A 26,834-nucleotide genomic window follows, 5' to 3' on the forward strand; every position below is an offset into this window, starting at 1 on the left:
CCAATCCCAGTTCAGTGTATGAAACAGGGCACTCAAAGCCGGTGCACTGGGACAACCCTGAGGGATGGGATGGGGAGGGAGGTGGGAGCGGGGTTCGGGATGGAGGACACATGCACACCCATGGCTGATTCATGTCAATGTATGGCACAAACCACCACAGTATTGCAGAGTAATTAGCCTCCAATTAAAATAAATAAATAAATTTTTTAAAATGTCTTGAACTTGAGAGGTCAGAGAAAGCAACCCAATAGTGTTAAATTCACAGAATGTTCTCCATTTATTGGATAAATCAAATAAAAAAAAAAAGAAAAAAAAGAATTCAGCAAGGTGGCAGGATATGAAGTTAACATGTAAAATCAATAGCTTTTATAATCAAGTGGAGGATGCCTAGGGCACATTGTAATGTAGGAAGTTTAAAAAGTACTCAAAAAAGAGTGGGATGTGTCAAAAGTGCATAGGTGCAAGCCAGCCTGAAAGAGCTCCCAGTGACCAAAGGTAGAACAATTTGAGCATCAAAATAATTAACAGTAATACTGAATTATAACCCAAAAAATAAAATAGATCCATAAGGGTCTGGGGGCTTCCCTCATAGCTCAGTTGGTAAAAGAATCTGCCTGCAATGCAGCAGACCTGGGTTTGGTCCCTGGGTTGGCAAGGTTCCCTGGAAGAGGGCATGGCAACCCACTCCATCTTGCCTGGAGACTCCCATGGACAGAGAAGCCTGGCAGGCTACAGTCCATGGGGTCGCAAGAGTCGGAGACGACTTAGCGACTAAAACAACAAATCACCACGTGAGGCTCTAATGATATAAATAAGTAATTGAATGAATGAACAAAAAAATAAATTAGGGAGAAGGGGCAGGTCTTTTTTTTTCTTTTACAGAGGAATTCCAATTCATAAATGTAGAGCTGGTAGAACTGAAGAAGATAACAAATCACCATTAGAATACTGTAGTAATAACTTTTGCAGGGAAGAAATCTATCTGTCAATGCTAAAATTAGTCCGTGACAGTTTGAGGAGAAACAAGGATGTTTTTTGTAATCTCAGAGTACTTCCTCTAAGATATTTATTAAGTAGAAAGGAAAATATAGTAACCTAACAGCTGAGAAAACCAGCAGGACACACTATCTTAACCAACTGATCAATAAAGTATGTGACCAGTACTCTTCAGAAGTGTCAAGGTCTGGAAAGAAAAGGAGAAACTATCACAAATTGGAGGATACTAAGGAGACATGACAACTACTGCAAAGTGTGATTCTGGATTGAATTCTGGAACAGAAAGACACTGGGGGAAAATTAGTTTTAGATGAATTATAGTATTGTAACAATGTTAATTTCCTGGTTTAGGTAATTGTACTCTGGTTATATGAGATGTTAACATTAGAGGGAAATATAAGAAGGATATATGAGATCTCTGTATTATTTTTGTAACTTCTTTATAATACTAAAATTATGTCTAAGTAAATAATCTTAAAATACGGTGATAGCTAAATGATTGTAAGTTATCATAGTATACTTGTTGATTAATTTGAGAGAGTTAAGGATTTTTGTTTTACATAGACGTTTTAAGAGTAACCTGAATGTTGATTTAAATTCAAGGAGCCCAAGAAAATTCAGGAAGAACCCCATTACTCTTTATTAAATCCAGAACAAGTTGACTTTCCTGTCAATTCTTCAGACCCTTTCCAAATAGAAGTTGACCTGACCATTTAGGAAGTTAGAGATGTCTCTCTTGTTGGAGTGCAGAGGGGGTGGGGATGGTCTTTTTAAAAGGAGAACATTAAGTGGTGTTAATTCCATAGTGATGGTCTTCTCAAGGTGTGTGCAATGTCTTACCAGGTATTCCGGAAGGACCTTATCAGTGCCATGAAGATTCCAGACTCTCACCATATTAACCCTGACAGCTATTACCTCTTCACGGATACATGGAAGGAAGAATGGGAAAAGGGAGTCCAAGTACCAGCCAATCCAGACACTCTTCCACAGCCTTCTGTCAGGTATTTTCACGGTTGTATCTTTGATTTATGGGATGAATGCTCTTACAGTTGTCTGTGACCTGCTTGAGGGGAGACTTGGAGTGGTTAACTATACATTTATAATGCTAAGTCACATACATGTTTAGCAATTCACTCAGACCAATGGCAGATTATACCAGACTAAGATAGGTCAGTAATCAGTCAGACTCTTTATTTAGGGATATAATATGTACCTATTCACAGGATAAAACTGTTTGAAGTCCAATCTGAAATTATGATAAGGTTTTGGAGACCAAGATTTCCCAGTCTGACTCAACAATCAGTAGCATTTATTAGCCTTTGAAGAGAAACAGAGCACTAATTACATAACTTCATAATAACCCTATTAATATATAACGCCATGAGAAGTTGCTTCATTTTAATAGGTGCCTCATAGTGATAGCATCTGTAAACAGAGGGCCAAAACATACAGAGTTTGTAAAAAGCATAAACCCAAATGAAAGGGGATAACTGGAATAATTGGGTTGACCATAAGCACACATCCTTCCTTTGCAAAAACTTGAGAAGAAGTTTAAGTAGGAGAATATTTTTTGCCAAGAGGACGTAGTAAGTTTAGCTCTTCAAGAGTGATGACTAGTTTTGGAAGCCATTTTTTCTTACTGGTCTTTGTGTTCCTTGTGTTTTGCATGAATACCAGCATGAAATAAAATGCTTGGTATAAGTTTAAATGAATGAGTGAGGGAAGGAAGGAAAAGGAAGGAATAGCATCAAATAAAGGGGCTGGTGGGACCTTCTGGTTACTATGAGAAATTGTATATCTCATTTTACAGCTATCTATTTCTAGTACATATTAGGTTCTTAAAGGTCAGAGACCACATTCTTGAATTTTTGGCCCTTAGCATCAGGTTCTTAGAGAAGGAAATGGCAACCCACTCCAGTATTCTTGCCTGGAGAATCCCGGGGACAGAGGAGCCTGGTGGGCTGCCGTCTATGGGGTCACACAGAGTCGGACATGACTGAAGCAATTTAGCAGCAGCAGCAGGTTCTTAGGTCTTAGTCATGTTTCAGAAATGCTTGTCAAATCACTTCTAAAACCCAGGCCCAGGCTGTCCCACCCACAGAGAGACTGTCTATTCTCTGTTAAGAAAAACTTCAGTCTTGCCCAACACACATACTTACCCTCACTAGCTCGTCATCATTGCCACTGTCCTCCTAGAAATCACAACAGTATCATGAATGAACATAAGAGTCAGACATTTTCATATCTTTACTGTCAGTATTTTTATATACTGTTGCAGTAACAGCGAGGAGCCTAGACTACCACCTTAAACCAGTAATAATCATGCATCCCTCTCCTTCCCATCTGTGGTAGTATCAGAGACTTTCACCACTCCTTAGAGGTGATGAGGACACCTTCTCCCCCTGCCACATGGTAACAGTGAAGACCATATAGGGAGCAGTAGTAAGGTTATCTTACCAATCCCAGCAAGAGAGATTATCAGTGGAGGCCTGGTGAGAAGCCAGAACTCTCAGGCTCCCCCAGTAGTAACAAAGAGTTACTGCCCCTGAATGTCAACATAGGCCAAATGGTGAACCAGGACTTTTATAATCACCTAACAGTGATGAGGTGATATCCTCCCCAACCAGATCTCCAGCCAGAGCAGTGTCAGAGGAAGCCAGTAAAAATAAAAGGTTTAAAGAAGATCCAGAGTCTTGTAGCATAATACCCAGTGTCCAGGTTCCGGTGGGAAAAAATCACTCATATCAAGAACTCAAAAGATCTCAACTTGATCAAAGATAATCAGTAGCTGCCAGTACCAACGTGACAGGGGTAGTAGAATTGTCTAACAAAGATTTAAAAGCAGCCATCATAAAAATGCTTCAGTGAGCAATTATGAACACACTTAAAGCAAAAGAAACAGTAGTATATCCTCCCTCTTTCATACCTGATATTGGCCATTTTTACCTCCTTTTTTACTTGCTATAGGTTGGTCATTTTTATTGACCGTTTCACAAAGACATCTTTTTATCATGAATTAATAAACATATTCATTGTCTTGAAACCAAACAGGCCCAAGTTGCTTTCTGTTCATCTGAGTCAGCTCTCTATAAACTCATTTCTCTCAAATTTGCTGTGTAATAAAAACCAAGATATTTCATTTCTTCTTTGCAATTAACAAGAGATGGCAAAGGGCTCAACCCTCTGAATCAAAGGGTTCTTAATTCAGAGTCAGAAAGTACTTCTTCTTGGGCAGAAGGTTCATAGGCTCTTGCGTTTTCAGTCAGTTCGATATCTAACTCATCATTACTGTCTATACTATAATCAATTTCTTCAAGGAATCGAGGTTCATCTTCATCCAAAACAGAAGTGGTGGGACTAGTTACTTTGCAGCTCCATTCAATCAAGCCATTTTCAAAGTCAAGCAGACTGGAAGGCAGATTATATTCCAATGGGGATATCAGTCTTTTCAAACGTGATAGGCCAACACAAAATTTTGCTCCCATCTCTTCCAATTCTCAGGTACCAATCTGTAAACCCTTATACGTTCCCTGATCACAGCCACACAAAGTACTCTCCACGGTATAGCTTCTTTGTGCTTCTATCTTTCTCCAAACTACAACACGTGCTGTAGATTCTTTAGATTTTTCTACTGCAAAGCTATATAGCTGCTCATGCAAAATGCTGGGCAGTATGGCTCAGAATCTTAGGTAATGTTCTGTATCCCACATCTTCCACAACATCACGTGAAGCTGCATTGTCATTCATATGCCACACTGTGTGTTTGGTGCTGCAGCCATACATAAATAACATTCTTCTTTCAGGAGTGGCCATGATAATCACAATAAACCAGTGGTAAACGCTTCACTGCAGCCAGGTATTATAGCAGACCCTTGACATAATAAATTGTAGGATGTAAATCTGAATTTGGACTCTGTTTCATTATCTTTTCTGTTTTTAACTTATTTCTGCTCTTATCTCTACTACTTCAATTATTTTACTTGCTTTGGATTTATTTTGCTCTTCTTCTAGTTTCTTGAACTGGGGAGCATAACTTATTGATTTGAGACATTTTCTCTTTGCAATATGAGCATTTAATGTTATAAATTTCCCTCACATCACTGCTTTAGCTATGTCACAAGAATTTTGATGTGTTATATTTTCATTTTCATTCACATTAGTGTATTTTTTCCTTTGAGACTTCTTTTTTTCACCTTTTTCCCCTTGAGACTTCTTTTATTTAAAAGTGTTGTTTTTACTTTATTTGAATATTTTCTTATCTTTCTATTACTGATTTCTAGTTTTGATTCCATTGTATTAGAGAACACTCTGTATAATACCAATTTGTTTAAATTTGTTGAGTTTTATTTTATGGCCCAGGATATGGTCTATCGTGGTATATGTTCCATGGGTGCTTGAAAATAATGCCTGTGCTGCTGCTGTTGGGTGAAGTATTCTATAAATGTCAGTTCAATCCTGTTAGTTGATAGTGTTGAGTTCTTCTGTCTCCTGGATGATTTTCTGTCTGTTCTATCACAGAGGTAGAAGTCTCCAGCCATAATCGGGAAGTTCTTTTTTCTCCTTTCATCTCAATCAGTTTTTGTTTCAAATATTTTGCAGCACTGTTGTTTGGTGCACATACATTTATGATTGCTATGATTTACTGGTGGATTTATCCTTTTTTAATATGTAATATTCCTCCCCATCTCTGGTAATTTTCTCTGCTGTGAAAGCTACTTAATCTGATATTAATGTTGTCACTCTTGCTTTCTTTTAAGTAATGTTTGTATTTATATCTTTCTCCTTTATTTTACTTTTGACTTATTTATATGCTTCTATCTTAAGTGTTTTTGATAGCATATATTTGAATCATGTTTTTTAATCCTTTTTGCCAACCTCTGACTTAATGTGTTTAGACCATTTACATTTAATGTAATTAATGATATGTTAGGGCTTAAGTCTGCCGTTTTATTTTATTGTGTGTGTATATGAGTGTTCTCTGTTTTTTATTTTTCTCTTTTGTTTTTCCTGCCTTCCTAGGGTTATCCAAACAAATTACCACAACTTACTCAATGTGAAATAATCAGTTGAATAGCCCCATAACTATTAATGAAATTGAATTTGTAATTAAAAACTCTCCATAAAAATACCTCCAGGCCCAGATGGTTTCACTGGGAAATTCTACCAAACATTTAAAGAAATAAAAACTGATAATACTGAAAGAGAAATTTGAATCAAACTCAATGTAGTTATAGAATAAATAGTTGAACATGGGAATGTGGATGCACTGTTGCAGTTTGAGAGGCTCTAGATATGCAGCTAGAGGAACTTAATGAAGTAAACATACAGACATGAAGAAAGTGATTGTGATGAAAAGAATGAAGATGTTTCAGATAAAATGATGCCGGAATAAAACTGCACATTAAAGGAACTCTTAAAAAATTTTACAGCAGTGAAAGCACAAGGAACAAAATGTTGGAAACTAATCCAAATTCATACAGTAGTGTGACAACTTGCCAGGACATAGAAGAGTTGCTTATTTTGTTTCATAAGTTTTGTAAATTAAGAGTTAAGCACTGTACTCTTGATAAGTTTTACAAAGAGATAAAAGAGTTTAAATTCTCAGTGTTTCAAATGACAGGGTATTAAATGCATATTGGCTTTAATATTTTTTATTTCCCTATGTAGTATAGCCAACAATAAGAGAGTAAAATGTTTTGACAAAATTTTTAAAGGTCAGTGAACAATCATAATTTCCCCAGTGATTATTAAGATTGCTTTTCACAGTTTCAGTTGGCACAGTCATTTTTACAGTACAATACCACTGTGCAAAGTGAGGACTACCTGCTTTAGTGACAGCAGATCATTGGGTTTTTTGGAAGTGGCCAGTGGAGCAAGAGGATACAAGAGAACTTCTAGAGGTGATGGTTATATTTATTATTTTGGCTGTAGTTCTGTTTGCACAAATTTATATGTGTGTCAGAACTTGTTAATTTGTACATTTTAAATATATGTAGCTTGATACGTCATTTATACCTCAATAATGTTAATAAAAGTATCATCCATATATATAATTATAAATAATATGCAATCATCACAAATAGAGGAGTGTGTAGATGGTAAGAAAATGTGGCAGTGGGCACAAGACAGCACAGCAGTATGTGATTAGAAAAGAAAAGGAAGAAAGACAACAAATGTGACTATAAGCTACTTAAGAGCAGAACCCTTACTGCCAGATAGTAGGTTTTCAGTATACATTTATCATTGTAAAGAGAATAGGATGAAGGAAGCAAAGAGGAAAGTGGGTGGGAAAGAAAATTAGTAAACAACCAAAAGATATTATAGTTGACCCTTGAACAACGTGAGCTTGAACTGTGCAGGTCCAGTTATATGTGGATTTTTTCAATAGTAAATACTATAGTAATAGACAGCCTGCAGTTGTTTGAATCCACAGATCCAGAACCACAGATATGGAGGGCCAACTGTAAATTATATGTGAATTTTTGACTGTATGAGGTGTCAGTGCCCCTTACCCCTGTCTTGTTCAAGGGTCAACTGTACATTCCTACCAGCATTTTGTGAGGATTCCATTTTCTCCACATCCTAACCAACACTTCTGTTTTTTTTAATTATAGCCATCCTAGTGGGTATGAAGTACATCTCATTGTGATTTTGCATTTGCTTGTTGGCTAATGATGTTGAGCATGTTTTCTTTGTTATTATTTATTTATTTGCTTATTTTTGGCTAATTTGGGTCTTAGTTGTGACACCTGGTCTCTCTAGTTCTGTGGTACAGGCTCAGTAGTTACCCCTGGGCATGTGGGATCTTAGTTCCCAGACCAGGGATTGAACCCACATCCCCTGCATTAGAAGGTGGATTCCTAATCACTGGACCACTAGAGAAGTCCTAACATCTTTTCTTTATGTGCTTATTAGCCGGTTGTATGTTCTTGGAAGAGAGCTTTTGTACTTTATTACAAAGAGAAGAAGCTTTTACGTGGTTAGCAAATACAATGGGTTTTTTTTTTCCTTTCCTGTGAAACATTACTGTTCAAACTGTAAAGTGAAACATCTCAGTTCACCTCTTTATTTTTTTGAGTAACTCAACTTTATTCCTTAAAAGTCACATCAATATTACAGTGAAAAAAATCAGAATATATCAAAAGATGCACACACCCCTACTATATTAAATGAATATTTGAGTCCTAGTGTATCTTTCTTGAAACTATTATTCCTGAACATAATGGCTGATTCAAATGATACTTCCTATGAATAACAAACAAAGAAAGATTTTTGCAAAATCACATTATTATCAGTTCATCTCTTTATGTTCTGTCACATTCACTTTGGAACGGCTGCCTTTGGCTGCTGAAAATCTAACCTTTTAGTGAAAAGGGTGACAAAGTCCCCTGACCAGCAGTTGTAGAATGTTCCATTTTTGCTTGGTGCATCCATGCATACCTCCTATGTATATGTCTTCTTTGGGGAAATTATTCACATCTTTTGCCCATTAGAAAAATGTGCTATTTGTCTTTTTATTGTTAAATTGTAAAAGTTCTTTACATAGTCTAGATACAGGTTTTTTACCAGATACATGATTTGCGAATAATTTCTCCTATTCTCTGGGTTGTCTTTTCACTTCATTGGTGGTGTCCTTTGAGGCACAGAAGTTTTTAATTTTGATGAAGTTCAGTGTATCTATTTTTTTCTTTTGGTGGGTTGTCCTTTTGGTGTCATATCTAAGAAATCATTACCTAAACCAAGATGCAGTTTTATACCTAGAATTCTTCTCAGAATTCCATAGTTTTATGAAAACTCTTATATTTGGGTCTTTGATCCATTTCAATTGATTTTTGTGTATGGTGTGAGGTATTAAAGGTCTGACTTCATCCTTTTGCATGTGGATATCCAAGTGTCCCGACACCACTTGTTGAGCAGCTTCCTTTTTGAAAGTGATGGACGCTGTATCCCAACCTCAACCATCTTGGTTCCACCAGGCTGCTAAGAAAGAAAGCATGGTTCTTGAATCACCAAGAAATCCAAGTTCCATTTTTTTAAATCCCCTTTCACAAATCTACCAAACTGATTTTTTTAGTTTTTCCTATTTTGAACTGAGATGCTAGTTTCTCTACTGTACACTTTACTCTGTCCAAAGATGCTACCATTTTCCACTATATAGGCAAATATCAGATATGTTCCTTTTTATTGCTTAGTTTTATAACTTTTTATGTTAGTGTTTCTTTTTGTATGTTTTTGTTGTTTTTTTCATAGATTACAAATTTCCTAACAGTTAAGGAGGTGCCTGTTAACAGTGTGGTTATTTACACTATTGAGAGAATACTTGGTTTTTGAGATTAAGAGATGTAGCTTTATTCTCAAAATAAATAGAAGTATTTTCTTCTGACACAACTGCCAAATCTAAACAAATGTAAATGTTTCATAACAAGCCCTTGCTATGATTGCTTTTAAATTTAAAACTAATATTTTTAACGATTATGTATTACTTTCGTATACAAAGAAATATTCACGGGATGGTTTATGCACATAAAACTCAAAACCTGCACCTCAGGAATCAGTGCTAGATTCATCTTTGGAATAGTGATTTTGAAAGTGAAGTTGCTCAGTCGTGTCCGACTCTTTGTGACCCATGGACTGTAGCCTACCAGGCTCCTCTGTCCATGGGATTTTCCAGGCAAGAATACTGGAGTGGGTTGCCATTTCTTTCTCCAGGAGATCTTCCCCGCCCGGGGATCAAACCTGGGTCTCCTGCATTGCAGACAGACGCTTTACCGTCTGAGCCACCAGGGAAGTAGTGATTTTAGTTTTGACCAAACATTATTACATTAAATTAATATTGTTACATTTAAACAAATAAAAAGTAATGTTCACTAATAGTTATTTAATTGTAAAAATTCTTCCTGCCTCCCAAACTTAAAAATTAATCTGTGTGCTTTAAAAGCATGAGAACATTTCTTGATTTTGTGCTAAATGTTTTTGATAAAGAATGTTGCAGCAGTTCACAATAACATAAAAAGTATCAGAATGTAAAAATAAAAATCTTTTAATATATTATTTTGAGTTGACTCCTCCATGTTAGTTTTAGTAAAATTTAAACCTCGTTGGTTGGTTATTTTCTACTGATGGATATCTCTGGAGAGAATATCCCAAAATATAAATCTGTTAGAGAAATTTAAGGATGAAACTAATGTAATGCAATAGTTACTTAAGTGGAAACAAACATGAAAATACTGGGAAATAATTTTTACCATTATGTATGTATTAGTCATGATATGCCAAATGCTATAACAAACATCTCCAAGAATCTCAACATCTTAACACAATGAAGGTTTTATTTTTTGCACATGTCTCCATCCAGTGTGGGTTTGGGATGTGAATCATCTCTGCCTCTCATAGCCATTCATAGACTCGGGCTCTTTTTTGGAGTGGCTCCTCTATCTGCTAGGTTTTTTCCCACTCTTTTCCACCCCCAAACTTCTAAATCCAGTTTGCAGGAAAAGAAAAGACAGCATGGAGGGTGATGCAGGTAGATTTGGAGGGGGTCTAGACGTTGAAGAGATACCAAAGGAACATTTCATGCAAAGATAGGCTCGATAAAGGACAGAAATGGTATGGACCTAACAGAAGCAGACGATATTAAGAAGAGGTGGCAAGAATACACAGAAGAACTGTACAAAAAAGATCTTCACAACCCAGATAATCACGATGGTGTGATCACTCACCTAGAGCCAGACATCCTGGAATGTGAAGTCAACTGGGCCTTAGAAAGCATCACTACGAAGAAAGCTAGTGGAGGTGATGGAATTCCAGTTGAGCTATTTCAAATCCTCAAAGGTGATGCTGTGAAAGTGCTGCACTCAATATGCCAGCAAATTTGGAAAACTCAGCAGTGGCCACAGGACTGGAAAAGGTCAGTTTTCGTTCCAATCCCAAAGAAAGGCAATGCCAAAGAATGCTCAAACTACCGCACAATTGCACTCATCTCACATGCTAGTAAAGTAATGCTCAAAATTCTCCAAGCCAGGCTTCAGCAATACATGAACCGTGAACTTCCAGATGTTCAAGCTGGTTTTAGAAAAGGCAGAGGAACCAGAGATCAAATTGCCAATATCCACTGGATCATCGAAAAAGCAAGAGAGTTCCAGAAAAACATCTATTTCTGCTTTATTGACTATGCCAAAGCCTTTGACTGTGTGGATCACAATAAACTGTGGAAAATTCTGAAAGAGATGGGAATACCAGACCATCTGACCTGCCTCCTGAGAAACCTGTATGCAGGTCAGGAAGCAACAATTAGAACTGGACATGGAACAACAGACTGGTTCCAAATAGGAAAAGGAGTACGTCAAGGCTGTATATCGTCACCCTGCTTATTTAACTTATATGCAGAGTACATCATGAGAAACGCTGGGCTGGAAGAAACACAAGCTGGAATCAAGATTGCCGGGAGAAATATCAATAACCTCAGATATGCGGATGACACCACTCTTATGGCAGAAAGTGAAGAAGAACTAAAGAGCCTCTTGATGAAGGTGAAGGAGGAGAGTGAAAAAGTTGGCTTAAAGTTCAACGTTCAGAAAACTAAGATCATGGCATCTGGTCCCATCACTCCATGGGAAATAGATGGGGAAACAGTGTCAGACTTTACGTTTTTGGGCTCCAGAATCACTGCTGATGGTGACTGCAGCCATGAAATTAGAAGACGCTTACTCCTTGGAAGGAAGGTTATGGCCAACCTAGATAGCATGTTTAAAAGCAGAGGCATTACTTTGCCAACAAAAGTCCGTGTAGTCAAGGCTATGGTTTTTCCAGTGGTCATGTATGGATGTGAGAGTTGGACGATGAAGAAAGCTGAGCGCCGCAGAACTGATGCTTTTGAACTGTGGTGTTGGAGAAGACTCTTGAGAGTCCCTTGGACTGCAAGGAGATCCAATCAATCCATCCTAAAAGAGATCAATCCTGGGTGTTCATTGGAAGGTCTGATGTTGAAGCTGAAACTCCAATACTTTGGCCACCTCATGTGAAGGGTTGACTCATTGGAAAAGACCCTAATGCTGGGTAGGATTGGGGGCGGGAGGAGAAGGGGACGACAGAGGATGAGATGGTTGGATGGCATCACCGACTCGATGAACATGGGTTTGTGTAGACTCCGGGAGTTGGTGATGGACAGAGAGGCCTGCCGTGCTGCAATTCATGGGGTCGCAGAGAGTCGGACACGACTGAGCGACTGAACTGAACTGAACTGAGACATTGAAGTAGATGATCCACACATATGCCATTACCCAGAATTCATTCATATGGCCCACCTAACTGCAAAGGGTACTGGGGAATTCAGCCTTGCTATGTGCCTAGATGGAAAAGGAAACAGGGTTTGGTGAACATATTAGCATTTCTCTCTTACATTTTGGTAGTGGCATTATGAACTCAAAGCTACATGAGCACAGGAACCTTACTGATTTTATTCACCACTGTGACCCTGTAGTTGATGCTATGATGTGTACTGCCCAGGTTCCCATTTAGTATTAGGACCTGTCCACTTGATCAGGATAGCCTGACTTCTTACATGGCAGCTCTGGGCTCCAAGAGTGAATATTCTTAGAGATAAGAAGTAGAAGGTGCCATTCTCAAGGCCTGGGCTCAGAAAATGGCACAGTATTACTTCTACCATATTTTATTAGAGCAGTCTCAGACTGAAGAGGAGGGAAATAGACCGTACCTCTTGACAGGACTATCAAAGGATTTGTGACTTCAATTTGGATCTTCAATCCATCACAATAGTAATGTTTGTAGTGTTTGTATTTGAGTTACTTGTCTTATTGCCTACAGCCAGATTAAGTCAATCAGCTAGAGAAACTTAAATACTAATAAAACTAAACACACTTGCTTTTTATTTATTACCTAAGTCACAAGATTGTCAAAATAATTCAGAATTGTGTTTTCTAATGGACTTACAGAAGAAATTTTGGATGTATATGAATTAATTGACATGTTTCTTGGGTCCTAGAATTACTCTTATTCATTACTGTAGTAACTGAAAAGGAATGGAAAAAGATACAGCAGAGTAGGTGGAGCAAATCCTTTTAGAATTTTTGTTCTGGCTTTCAGGTAAAATTTTCCTCTCTGTTCCATTGTTGTTTCTGCAGTTCTCTTGTCCTTTAGGGTAGTGTAGTATGTATATGTGGTGATTGAGGTAAGGGGTACAGAGAATTATGAAACAGAGCCATCTTGCACTGCAAGTTTCAGCTGTTTAGATAAGCCTGTTCATTATTACCACAGGAATTTTTTGTAGTTAAGTTCAACAAATAAAAATGATGGTAACACCATTACATGTTTTTTAGGTAGACTGGATGATTTTGATGCTCATCAGTGATAAGCTTCAGATAGTTTTTGTTTTGTTTTTCATTTGTTTATTTAAATCAGTTTCTTTCACAGTAAGAGTCCTATGGAAGGAAAACAATGCTTCATGTTTGTTTGAAAGGAAGCATGCATTATAAGTTATATTACACATAAATGGTTAATGTTGTATGTGTGTGCTTGTGTGCCCATGCTCACTCGCTCAGTCATGTCCGACTGTTTGTGGCCCCATGGCCTGTAGCCGCCAGGCTCCTCTGCCCTTGGAATTTTCCAGGCAAGAATACTGGCGTAGGATGCCATTTCCTCCTCCAGGGGATCTTCCTGACCCAAGGGTGGAACCCTCATCTCTTGTGGCTCCTTCATTGGCAGGCAGATTCTTCACCAATAGCACCACCTGGGAAGCCTTAGATGAATTATTAATTGACATACTGTAAAAACAAAAATCATCAGAACACAAATATTAACTGTATGTGTGTGCTTATACAACATGTACATATGTATGTACAAATAAATGGGAACATTCTGTAGCTTGCTTTTTTCACTTAACAAATATACTTCTGAGTCATTAGTGATGCTGAAAGAGAGGATGATTAGATATCCAGAGAGGCCCCTATTTCTCCTTGGAATGTAAATGTTTGATTAACTAGGTTACAGACAGCAGTACTTTCTTCACTAAACTCTAGACTCAAATAGGTAAACACCAGTGCAGCATTTCCACTTGGATGTCCAATAGACATCTCAGACTTAAAGTGTCCCAAACTGAATTACTGATGTTCTTCCCAGACTAGTTCCACCTGTAATTTTATACATTTAACTGATAGCAGATTCATTCCTCCTATTCAGTCTTTCAGACCAAAATTCATAGAATCATCTCTGATTCTTCATTGCCTCATACCCTTTATTCAATATCAAAGGAGATCCCCTTGGTTCTACTTTCAAGATATATCAGATTTCATATATATAAGTCAAAGGAAGAATGGCCCCTAGTGATAAATGGGAGCACAAGCCTGCCTCCCACTCCACTGTTGTATTTCACCACCATGCTTCTTTCACCTCCCCCTACTCTCCTTGACCCACTCTTCAGCTCTTTTTCCTTTCCGTTTTAGGCAGCAGCAGTCTACCATTTTGCTTTCAGTTATGAGAATCAATAAAGAGCACTTTTATATACACATCTATCATATTTAAAGTTTAAAACAGTCTTTTGGTGGTTTTTCCAGTTACTATTGCTGTATAAATTGTTTTTTCAGTTACTGTTGCTCCCCAGCTTGTTGTCAGGCAACCACGTTTTTATACTTATAGGTTCTGTGGGTCAGGAATTCAGACAGGGCACCGTTGGGATGGTTAGTCTCTGCTATATGATGTCTAGGGCCTCAATGAGGAAGACTGGAAGTTTGGGGCGACTCAGCGGCTGGGGGCTGGAATCATCTAAAGGTTTTTTTCACTAACATGTGTGCTCCCTGGGCTAGGATGATGTAAATATTGCACGTGGCCTCTCTGTTTGATTTGGTTTCCTCATAGCATGACAACCTCAGTGTAGGCAGACTCTTCACAGGCCTTAGGCACAGGGGTCCATATGCATGTGTTCCAGCAAACAGGGTGAAAGCTGTTTTCCCTTCTATGACCCAGCCTTGCAATTTGCATAGCATCACTTCTGCTGTATTCCATTGGTGGAAACAGTCACATCCCCTCCCTGATTCAAGAGGAGGGTAAATAGACTTCACCACTTGATGGGGGAGGGGCAGAGTCACATTGTAGAAGAGCATGTGGAATTTTTAAAATACCATCTGTCATAGAGGTTATAATTGTCCTTTGTTTCATAGAAGAGGCAGGGAGTCTTGCAGAGAAGCAAGAGTGGCAAGATTAACAAGGGGCATCTTGGGAAACTATTCCTAGGGATATTATTATAAGGGGCTTCTATTTAGTTAGCTTTTAAGACATTTACTCAAGCCTTTTAAAAGTCCATGATGTTATGGTATTTGTGCAATTTTTGTACTATTCACAAATGATTCTGATCCACTCGTTGGGAAATGAAGTCTCTTTAATAATAGTCTCTCCCTGTTAAATATTTAGATCAACTGAAGACTCACTGAGGACTCTGTGCATAAGACACTGGAAGAGGCTGTAGGTCGACTTAGAGTGGTTCCAGCTTCCTTTTAATGCCTCCTTAGTGTCACAGCAGTGTTCACATGGGCCAGAGGTTAGCTGACATACCCTGAGGAGCAGGTGGAGAGGCCTTATTTCTGTGAGGCTAAGCAGGTGTGGTTGTGGGTCCTTTCACCAAAATTGGTCATCCAGGAAGTTATTACACATTCATTTACATTCAAACATCCAAATTTAAAACTGCACTTACTACATCACAGTAACAAAATTGCTCATACCTCTAGGCTTGTGTGCTTTTGCTATTTTGTTCAGTGATCTGATGACCATTCAGAGAATGTCCCTCTACCTAGTGTATGGTGGCCAGAGAAGAAAATCACCAAGGAATGATCCTGGGATTTCCACCAGCTATAGCAATATAATGTGTACTCGAAGATCTTAAAGCTGCTTTTTACAAAACCCAAAGTAGTCTTTTTTCACTTATTGTCATAGACCTTCCCTCTATCATAAGAATTTCTCCTTGTGAGTATCCTTTGGCATTACTGTTTCAGCCTATAATTTTTTTTATTGTCATAGGCTTAGTCCTTAGATTCAGACATACTAAAAGATGAATGAGATAATATCATCATCATGTTACAAATTTTGCATTGAAATATACACACAGAAAGATAACTAATGCATAACTGTATAACTCAGTTTTCATGATACACTTGTTTAACCTCCACCCAGATCAAGAAATAGAGCATTATCAACACCCAAGAAGCCCTCCTTCTCCTCCCCACTGACTTCATTCACCATAGGTGACAGTTTTGCCAGTTTTTAACCTTCATACTGAGACTGGATTGTTTTGTTCATCATTATGGTTGTGAGATTCATCCATGCTGTTGCATGTAGCATTTCACTAGGTTTCATTTCTGTGTCATATTCCATTGTGTGAATATACCACACTTTATTTATCCATTCTGCTTTTGATAGATATTTGGGTGGCTCTCAGTTTTTAGCTATTATGAAAAATGCTAATATGGACATATTTGTTCATCTTTTAGTATATATATATATATATATATATATATATATATATATATGTGTGTATGTGTACTTTTTAAAGTATATTCCTAGGAGTGGGTTTGCTAGGTCATAGGGTATGCATATGTTCAGCCATAATATCTGCTGCCAGATAGTTTGCCAAAATGATTGTACCAGTTCACACTCCCAGCAGCAGTGGTCTGTTTGCTCCATTTCCTTACAGGCACTTAGTATCTTCAATTTTTGGTCAGTCTTTTCAAGTTTAGCCATTCTGGTAGGTAATGGTGATTATGATTTCAATCTGCATTTCTGTATTAACTGATGAAGTTGAGAACCTTTTGAGATTTTTGCCATCTGGACAGCCTTATTTGTGAAGTATCTATTCACATTTTTTGCCCAGTTTTTAATTGACTTATCTGTCATTTTCTAATTGATTTGTAAAAGTTTATTATACACTGTTGATAAACAGTATTTCCAATCTCTTCCTTTATGGCTAATGACTTTGTGTCTTACTTAAAATATCTTTGTCTGTCCCAAGGTCATAAAGATACTCCTTTTTATTTTCTTCCAGAAGCTTAATAAATATATTAGTTTAAATCAAGAACATCTATAGGTCTACCTTGTTCCACAGGGAATTTGAGGCAATTAAGATGAAAAGATAAGCAAAATATTCTTCCTTTTAGAAAAAGATGAATCTCGAAAAAAAATAAATATTCTATAATTACCTCATAAAACATGCACCAAAAAGCACAGCATATTTAATCTCATAGACTATGGAGAATTCATACGCATGTCTTGGCCTTTTCAGTTGGGTTCATTTCAGTGGGAAGCAGGCCTCTGATAGCATTTCCCAAATTTTTAGCTTCCATTAATTATTTTAGAGTTTTACTTTTTCCTCAATATTTTATTGCTTTTGGCTTTAAAAGCTCCATATGGTTTTTAAAAAATTAAAATATGCAAATGCATGTAGTTATTTTATTCAACATGCATTATTTGGAATCATAAGTTTCTAGAAGAATGCTTAGGAAATATTCACTCTATATTTACAGAGTGGACTGTGCCTCTGTATATTAGGTTGGTACAAAAGTAATTGCATTTTCAAACCGTGAATTTTAAGTCATTATAACTAGGTTCAAACACATCTTTATTAATCAAAATAGGAACCATTACAGTCAACACATTTTTGCTAACGAGAAATAAGTTTGTTTATTCCTGTAGTGCAAAACTCCATGCTTAAGGATTCGATGAACTCTTAGAAAGCGTTTTCTGCCTTCTGCTGGTTGTGGAAGTGTTTTCCCTGAGAAAAGTTGTCAAGATGCTTGAAGAAGTGGTAGTCGGTTGGTGAGAGGTCAGGAGAATATGGCAGATGAGGCAAAACTTGATAGCCCAATTTGTTCAACTTTTGAAGCATTGGTGGTGTGATGTGAAATTGGGCAGGCATTGTCGTGGAGAAGAATTGGGCCCTTTCTGTTGATCAATAACAGCTGCAGGTGTTGCAGTTTTCAGTGATCTCATCAATTTGCTAAGCATACTTTTCAGATGTGATAGTTTTGCTGGGATTCAGAAAGCTGCGATCAGACCAGCAGCAGACCACCAAGCAGTGACCATGACCTTTTTTTGGTGCAAGTTTGGCTTTGGGAAGTGCTTTGGAGCTTCTTCTCAGTCCAACCACTGAGCTGGTCATCACTGGTTGTCATAAAAAATCCACTTTTCATCACACATCACAATCTGATCAGGAAATAGTTTGTTGTTGTTGTGTAGAATAAGACAAGAAGACACTTCAAAACAACGATTTTTTTTTTTATTTTCACTCAGCTCATGAGGCACCCACTTAATGAGCTTTTTCACCTTTCCAATTTGCTTCAAATGTTGAACGACTGTAGAATGGTCAATACTGAGTTCTTCAGCAACTTCTCATATAGTTGTAAGAGGACCGATTTCAATGATGCTCTCAATTGGTTGTTGTTACTTCCAATGGCCAGCCACTACGCTCCTCATCTTCAAGGGTCTTGTCTCCTTTGCAAAACTTCTTGAACCACCACTGCACTGTATGTTCGTTAGCAGTTCCTGAGCCAAATGCATTACTGATGTTGTGAGTTGTCTCCCCTGCTTTACAATTCATTTTGAACTTGAATAAAAAAATTGTTCGAATTTACTTTTTGTCTAACATCATTTCTATAGTCTAAAATAAATATAAAATAAACAGCAAGTAATAAGTCGCTAACAAAAAACATAAACCAAGAAATGTGCATTAAAATGATATGTAGCATAGCCATGTTTATTTAAGGATATATTCTAATATCAAATGGCAAAATTCAACGATGCAAAAGCACAATTATCTTTGCACCAACCTAATATAGTTATGTGCATTCATATGAATACATTTATGTTTATGAATCGTTCTACATACATAGTAACTCTAAAGTAGGGAAACTGGCTCCAGAAGCCTTCCAGAGAAACAGTTTTCACTATTTTATATATGTATATATATTTCTTTCTTTTTTAGATGGCTTACCCTGTTCTTTAAAATTTCCAGGGAATAATTATTCAGATTCCCTCTTGTATATGTGTTCTGATACTTTATGTAGCATCTAAAACATTGATTATGGAGCCAGTCATTGGTGTGAGAATTTCTGTTTCTTCCCTTATTTGGTTTCCTTGCCTTAGGATCTTAAGTGTCAGGAGAGGTTAGGGGAAATATGGGTTGACTCAGGCCTGCTAGATAATTTGATGGAAGAATGGGAATCTTTCACCCCATTGTCTTATCCTGGCCCAGACTTACAGTCACTATCATTTATGGTTGAAAAATGCCTTAAGTTTGTATAAATCTATAGCTTCTTGGCTTTAACTCATCTGTATAAATAGTGAAAATAAGAGATATAAAAATAACAATGGGATTATTAATCATCCAGTTTTTACTGTACACTGTGCTAAGCACTTTATGTATTTTATTTCATATAATCAGAGAAGGCAATGGCACCCCACTCCAGTACTCTTGCCTGGAAAATCCCGTGGACAGAAGAGCCTGGTAGGCTGCAGTCCATGGGGTCTCGAAGAGTTGGACACGACTGAGCGACTTCACTTCACTTTCACTAATCATCATAATAACCCTATAAGTTTGATACTATTATAATTTATGATTATCATCCTTATATTAGCTAAGAAAACTGGACTTTATAGAAATTAAGTAATTGCCCAAGATCACCATGCGAGTGAGTGAAAGTAAAACACAGATTGTGTGAGTCTATAGCCTATACTCTTTACTACCATCCAGTATGGCCTCAATGATAGAAAATCATGAGTTTAGCTAAAACTTACCTTTGGTGTGGAATCTGACTGTGCCTTTGTACAGGTATCACTCCTGCTGTTTCCCCTTCTAAATAAACGTGGTGGCCATTGCACCAAGAATGCACAATGCAGCAACATTTTATTAGAATGAGTGGTAGTAGGGACTTAGGAGCCACAGGGTAAATGAAGCATTTCATTAAAAGTCAGAGTATTCACAGCAAATGACAAAACTGGATTTGTAGAACCATATGCCTTCTAGAAAGGGGTCTTATGCCTTTCAGTTAGCAGAGCAGGAGATTTCCCCAGGGTGGGGAGGGAGAACATTTAGCTCCACTATATGGCCTGAGTGCTGTTGAGCCATCCAGTCAGTGCATGAAATCTGTCATTCATAGATTGTTATCAGTGTTTTTTTTTTTTTTTTTTTTTTTTTTTGCTTTGCTAGAGTTATAGCTGACAGGAAAAAGGAGGTCCTATTTGTCCGGCCTCGGAAATATATCCAGTGCTCCAACCCAGAGACCACAGAGCCTGGCTACATCAACATCATGGAGCTGGCGGCATCTGTGTGCCGCTATGACCTAGACGACATGGACATCTTCTGGCTCCAGGAACTCAATGAAGACCTCACAGCAATGGGTAAGTTGTTTCCTCACATGTAACTTGTTCCTTGACTGGATTTGTTATTTTTTTTAAGTTGTCAGGACCATTTAACTTGCTTTCATTCTGTGGCTTCCTTTCTTTTCTGGGCTCTTCATTTATTTTCCACTTGAGTCTAAATGAGGCATTTCCTGAAGTGCATAAATATATTGAAGTAGAGCAGTGGTATTTAAATCTGACCTTTTCTTTCCTTGTTTATGGTAAATATCATGGATCAGGGATGGCATGTAGGTTTCATGAGGCTCTTTCCCAGTTCTGAGTATGAGAATGGTCCTGGCTGATTGGACTTCTGGTTGAGAAGGATTCTGAGACTGGTTCTTCACTCAGCCCTGGAAAGTACTGTGATCAGTGAGCAGGGCCAAGGGTAGTGGCGCCTCTAACATTGCCACCTAATGGCAAGAAGCTCTAACTTTAGCATTAGGCAGCACCACTGCAACTGACAGGTTGATATGACCAAGGATGCCTTAATGAAGGACTTAGAATTTTGCTGCCTGGAGGAAGAATGGCAGGCCTAAGGCAAAACATCCCCAAAGCAGTTCTTAGCTACCTCCAGTGAGTTCTAAAGTTGTCATGCAACTGTCAAAAAATAGAATAAAATGAAGCAAAAACAAGCAAACAAAAAATTTGGAAGTAAACATAGTAGTAATTTTAAAGTAAATGTATGCTGTACAGTACCATACCAGCAATGTTTGGAAATTCTGGGCTGAAAGGAAGCTCACCTTATACTTACACACAGTTCTTTTTGACCTGTCTTCCATCTAAACAATGTTTAGGTCCAAGCGGTCCTGTGAAACTGAGTGGTTCTTAACTCTCTGTATGAGATACAGTGAAGGATACATTTGCTTTTGTTTGAATCACATTTGTTCATTGTTAGTACGGGATCAGTGGTTTTCCTTTTCTTCCCTCTTTTTTCTTTCTTTTGAGGTTGGTATCTGAATGTATGTGAATAAAAAATTAAAATTATATTAAATTCAGCTTGACATGATAGTGATAGTTATTCTGCCAGTAACCAATACTTACTTCTTGCTTTTTAAAACTTTTTGTTTAGTGTCTTCTCTTGTTCTACCTTCTAAGAGGAAAGAGAGGAGTCAAAAAAAATTTAGGGTGGGAACCACAAAGAAAAGCAAATAAAAAACTGACAGGGAAAATGAGTGTATGAGGGTATAATCAAGTGAATTGATGGCTCAATGTGCAATTGTAATTATGAACCATATAGCATTCATATATACTGAAGGCATTATAGTGCTGCCTTCAACATGACACTGCCTTATAACAAAGTCCCTTTGGTATCTCACATTAGTTCTCTTTGGATGAGTTTTTTAAAAAAGATTTTTGAGTCTGAAGAAAAGCTGCAGATTTAATACAGTATACATACCCCTCATGCATTTTGTTTCCCCTCATGTTAGCATCTCACTTTACTATGGTACATTTGTCAGAGCTAAGAAACCAGCGCAGGTACAGTGCTATTACCTAAATTCTAGACTTCATTGGGTTTTCACCAGTTTTTTCACTAATGACCTTTTTCTGTTCCAGGATCCCATCCATGATACCACATTGCATTTAGGCTTGGATGAGTTTTTAAAAGAGGATAGCTTTATCTCAAGCCTTCCTTTAGAGTGATATTGTAGTAAGGTTTTAAGAACTTAAAGTTTTAAAAATAATATTAACTTCAGCATATTTTTTATTCAGATTAAGGAATTCTAAAAATTGAGAGCTTACTTCATACTATACTATACATACTATACATACTGTACTATACATTGCACTATACTAAGCAATGTATGAACATGATCTCATCTCTGCCTCATAAGAAATCAGAGTTTGGTATTATTGTCCTTGTTTTTATAGATAAGGAAGCTAAGTCCTAAAGAGGGCAAATAACTTGTCAAAGCTTCAGTTCAGTTCATCGCTCAGTCATGTCTGACTCTTTGCAACCCCATGGACTGCAAAGCTTATGTAACCAATATGAGGTCAAGTGGGAATTTGAATCCAAGTGTTTTTTTTAACCACTATAGTTCTTCACTTCATGGGAAAAGATGTGTAATTTGTCTTGGCTGGGAAAATTAAACATACTACCTGAGTAGTTTTTGGTTTCATAAGTAGCTACAGCATTGAAAAGGTAGTTTATGTGAAATTCTAAAGTTCCTTAGGGTCTTATATTACAAATTGAGTGAAATATTTGGGTAAATTTGTTTTGGATCATTTTGAGAATTATTCCCGAGTTTATAAGCTGTTAGGGTAAATACATGTGTGCTCTCACAAAATCATCAGTCCCCCTAAAAAGAAAAATGTTAGTTGTTACCAATAGCCATCATATGAATCTTTTAGTTGGGTTATTATGTATAGAAGACTGAGAAAAATTAAAAGTATAGAAGGAAAAGGAATCAAGAGGCAAAAAAAGGTAATTTCAGAATTTCCAATTAGATTTGTGAATGCTAATAAGTTTATTTTATATTATAGTTTGTCATTAGAAAATATTATTGGATTTTCTAAAAATCAGATTTGAAATACAAATATTTCATATGTATAGTCACATATACAGTACCTAGGATTTTCTTTTATGACTTAATACCTTTTTGTATGAAAATTTCCATTAAATGTGCTCATTGGAACTAGTTTGCTGAGAATGAATTGTTATTTATATCCAAATAGTTATATGATTCTAATTATTATACTATAAATTAAAGTCTTCAAAATTACAAAGTTCAGTGAAAGTCCTCCCTCAGTGGGATTAAGAGAAAACAGATTCAGGGGAGTTCCCTGGTGGCCTAGTGGTTAGGATTCCAGGCTTTTACTACCATTGCCCAGGTTCAGTCCCTGGTTGGGGAACTGAGATCCTGCAAGTTGTGTGGTGCAGCCAAAAAAAAGAGAGAGAGAGAAAACAAATTTAGGAGGAGACTGGCTAGGATTTGGACAGAAAATTGAAAGGGTCAGTGTATATAACTTACAAGGAATATGGTGAAATGTATTTCTCCTTTCATGTGTAAAACACTAATTTTAGAACAGCTCTAGTAAAAGATTCTTTAAAATCTGGTTTTAAAATCAGGGAAGAGATGATTTTATCCTTTAGAATCCCCACACCCTTGCACCGGGCTCACAGTAGGTGATTTGGGAATGACAGCTGACTGATGGGTTGATTGATTGTTTGTATTTCTGTGCAGGTTATGGGCCAGTTGATGAGAATCTTATGGAAAAGACAGTAGAAGTCCTGGAACGCCATTGCCATGAAAATATGAACCATGCTATTGAGACAGAGGAAGGGCTAGGCATAGAGTATGATGAAGATGTGATCTGTGATGTGTGCCGGTCTCCAGACAGTGAAGAAGGGAATGATATGGTGTTCTGTGATAAGTGTAACATCTGTGTGCATCAGGTTAGTGAGAGTGGAGACCGCCACCTCCCCACGGTCAGCCTTTCTGAAGCTCAGTAATGATCTCCAGCACCCATATCTGGGTAGCAACTTGCATTTAATGGTGAAAATAACAACTTGACCTGGCTGTTCTCCAGTAGTTCCTTTGGAAATAATACTTCTTATGATCCCTAAGTTGACTTATTAACTTTAATCCAGGAGGCTAACCCTGGTCTTTATTGTGTATCATCATGCCCAAGCCATTGAGATTGCCTTGTTCAATACTTTTACAGTCCCCTGGGGAGTCTCCTTGCTAACTGCCTAGGAGTCTCTCCTCTGCCTGGGAGTCCCTTTTATATCATCAGGTTACACCATGGTCAGTAACCTTGGTGAGTTTACACTTCCTGTATCTGGAAGTGCGGACTTCTCATCCTGGCACCCAAAGCTCTCCTCCATCTCCCAAATATACCACTCCCAGGAAACTTGGTCCACTCTACTTTTAAACATAGTAGAATTTTAGGATTGTAAAAAACTGACCCACTCCTTAATTTTAAAAATAATACCAAGAGAGATGAAGTGACTTTACCCCACCTCTTACAGCCTTCTCCCACTTCTGGCTAACAAAACTTTACGTATCTTTCAAGATCTAGTTCAAATACTTTCTTGAAGTCCCTTACCCCAAGTGATTTTTCACCCTTTTGAACATGTGTGTTTCATTCATTTCATTAATTTATCTAGCAAATAGGTATGCAACACCATCCACGTACCAGGACTCTGCTGCATGCTGAAGACACAGTGACGAAGAGGCAGACATGGTCTTTGCCCCCAGAGAAATCAGAGTCTGGTGTAGGCTCTACGAGGAAACTGCCCATTGAGCATAGTATGCCAAGCGTTTTTGTAGATAGAAGTCCATGCTGCTATAGAAGTGCATGGGAGGGATAGAGATTGGGGATAACGTCCAGGAGGTGGCACCCAAGCTGAATCTTAACAGCTAAAGGGAAATGCCAGAAACAACCAGTAGCATGTGTTCAGGCAGAGAGGAGAACATGTTCAGGTGGGGTAGTAAGAGTAGGCAAAGTATGTCAGAGGCAACTCTGAGCAGTTCAGAACTGTGGAGAGTGACGGGGTCAAGTAGGGAAGGCATGGAGAGTGAGACTAGAGAGGGATACATGGAACATGTGAAACCTAAGGAACTTTGGTTTTGTCCTGTCAACCCTGAAGGATATGATTTGTAATTCAGAAATGTCATTCTTGCTACAAAATTACTAAAATGATTTAAGTAATACAAGAGGTAGAAACCAGGATTTAAGACTTGAATTCTCTGGGCCACCTAATCTAACCCTTTGTATTAAAAGGTATTCAGAATTATTCTGTAATCAGTTGGATCTCTTTCTTCCTTTTACATTCATCCTTTTGGAGTGAATTTTGAAAATTTATCTTCACTCTACCAGTTATTAGCATTTATGTCCCACCCTTAGTGAGAGAGAAAATCTTTATCACTTAAGTATGGACTTAAATATATAAATATCTGACAACACAGGTCCACAGCCCTTCTTTGCATTTCCAGAATTTTAAAGCTGTGAAAACTATAAGTTTTTACATAAGTTTGACACCAAATGATTTGAGGGAAGATGCAGGACTTACCAGTGTGAGGCTCTTTGTAGTCTTTAGTCCATTTTGTGAAAAGACTCATATTTTGTTAGAGAACTATTAATGTATTGTATTTGATTATATGGTACTGCCCTGGTCCCATAGGGGGTTATAATATGCCATGTATATACTGTATTACTTTCCTGAGATATGCACAGTTCTAAATTTCCTGATGTTTCTTACCCTAGAGTTTTCAGATAAATGATTGTGGATCTTTAGTAGATTTGAAGGTAATAGTACCAAGATCATCTGTATACTTTTTCTATATTTTTCCTTCACAGTTAGGACAAAATATTAATGAATTATTTCCAGGTTCTTTGGCTAACAAAATGTAGCATAATAATTCTCCTTAAAGGTATTTTGCTTTGAAAACATACCCAGTAATGATTATAAATGGTCCCTTTCCTCACGTAGAAAGAAATGACAATAACACCTGACCAGGCCTTGCAGAATGTAAGCTGGTATGTATTAAAGCTGAATGTTGGTGCCACACCAAGTTTCATATAAGACAGTTCTTCTGAAGTGAGTATGTTCACTTGAATTCTAAAGAGATACTTAGGTTAGAGCTCCCTCTGTTGACTGAAAAGTGACTTTAAATGATTTGGAAGATTTGGTGTACTTAACACAATTGGGGACATGTTGACAATTGTTTTTATTAAACATAATTTTTCTTCTTTACTGCCACCATATTATATCAAATATTTGTTTCTTTGTGACTACAGTACACTTATGGTCAGTGCTTTAGAAGAGAATTTTATTTTACATCAGTAGATTTTGGATTTTAAAAAGAACTTAAATTTTTTTCATTAAAATGTGTGAAAATTGGGACCATTCCAAGTCCCTTAATGTGTTCCATTTTCTGCTTCTTAGCCCAAATATTTAACGCTCAAACTGAGGCCTAAATTAATTTACCTGAAGGTACACGCTCATAGTTTTTATACCTGTCATATATATAATGTTTGGCACTAAATTTATTAACCCCCTGAAGTTATATGTGAAACATATGTTCGTGCATGTGGGCAGTTTTTTTAAAATAAGAGTCCAGCCTTCATCATTTTGTGGTCTAGGAAAAGTTGAGAGCCACTACAGTGAATTATAAGCTTCTGTGATCTTATGACTAGGAATAAGTCTACATAAGAGCTCAGTAAATGATTTTCTACCCAATAAAATGGCCGTATAATAAAGGGTATTCCTAGAACCAGCTACTGGTTTTTCTTCTGCTGGTCTGAAAGAGGCTCTATTTTAGGGACGAAGCTTGCTTTCATTTCTTTGCAGACTTTCTGAATTTCAGAAAAGGAAAAAGCTTTGAAGGTTAGGGACCGTATAAAATGATGTCCTGCTTTTGTGAGAGCAGCCTAGTTAGAATCCAGCTTCAGTTCTTGAGTGAAATGTATTTGTTCTACCAAACCACCTAGCTCAGCAT

At 37.4% G+C, this 26,834-nt stretch overlaps 1 protein-coding gene across 4 annotated transcripts in view; it reads left to right on the forward strand.

The window, feature by feature from the left end:
- Positions 1-26,834, forward strand: part of JADE3 (jade family PHD finger 3) — a 148,270-nt gene that overhangs the window by 93,581 nt on the left and 27,855 nt on the right. For all 4 annotated transcript variants that reach the window (XM_081567097.1, XM_081567094.1, XM_081567096.1 and 1 more), the window contains 3 exons: positions 1,840-1,997; positions 20,201-20,391; positions 23,574-23,785. In XM_081567097.1, the coding sequence (XP_081423223.1) occupies positions 1,840-1,997; positions 20,201-20,391; positions 23,574-23,785 (561 nt within the window). The remainder of the gene's footprint in view (positions 1-1,839; positions 1,998-20,200; positions 20,392-23,573; positions 23,786-26,834) is intronic.

The sequence above is a fragment of the Giraffa tippelskirchi genome, chromosome X (genome assembly GCF_054371585.1).
Source record: "Giraffa tippelskirchi isolate mGirTip1 chromosome X, T2T-mGirTip1v1.2.pri, whole genome shotgun sequence".
NCBI lineage: Eukaryota > Metazoa > Chordata > Mammalia > Artiodactyla > Giraffidae > Giraffa > Giraffa tippelskirchi.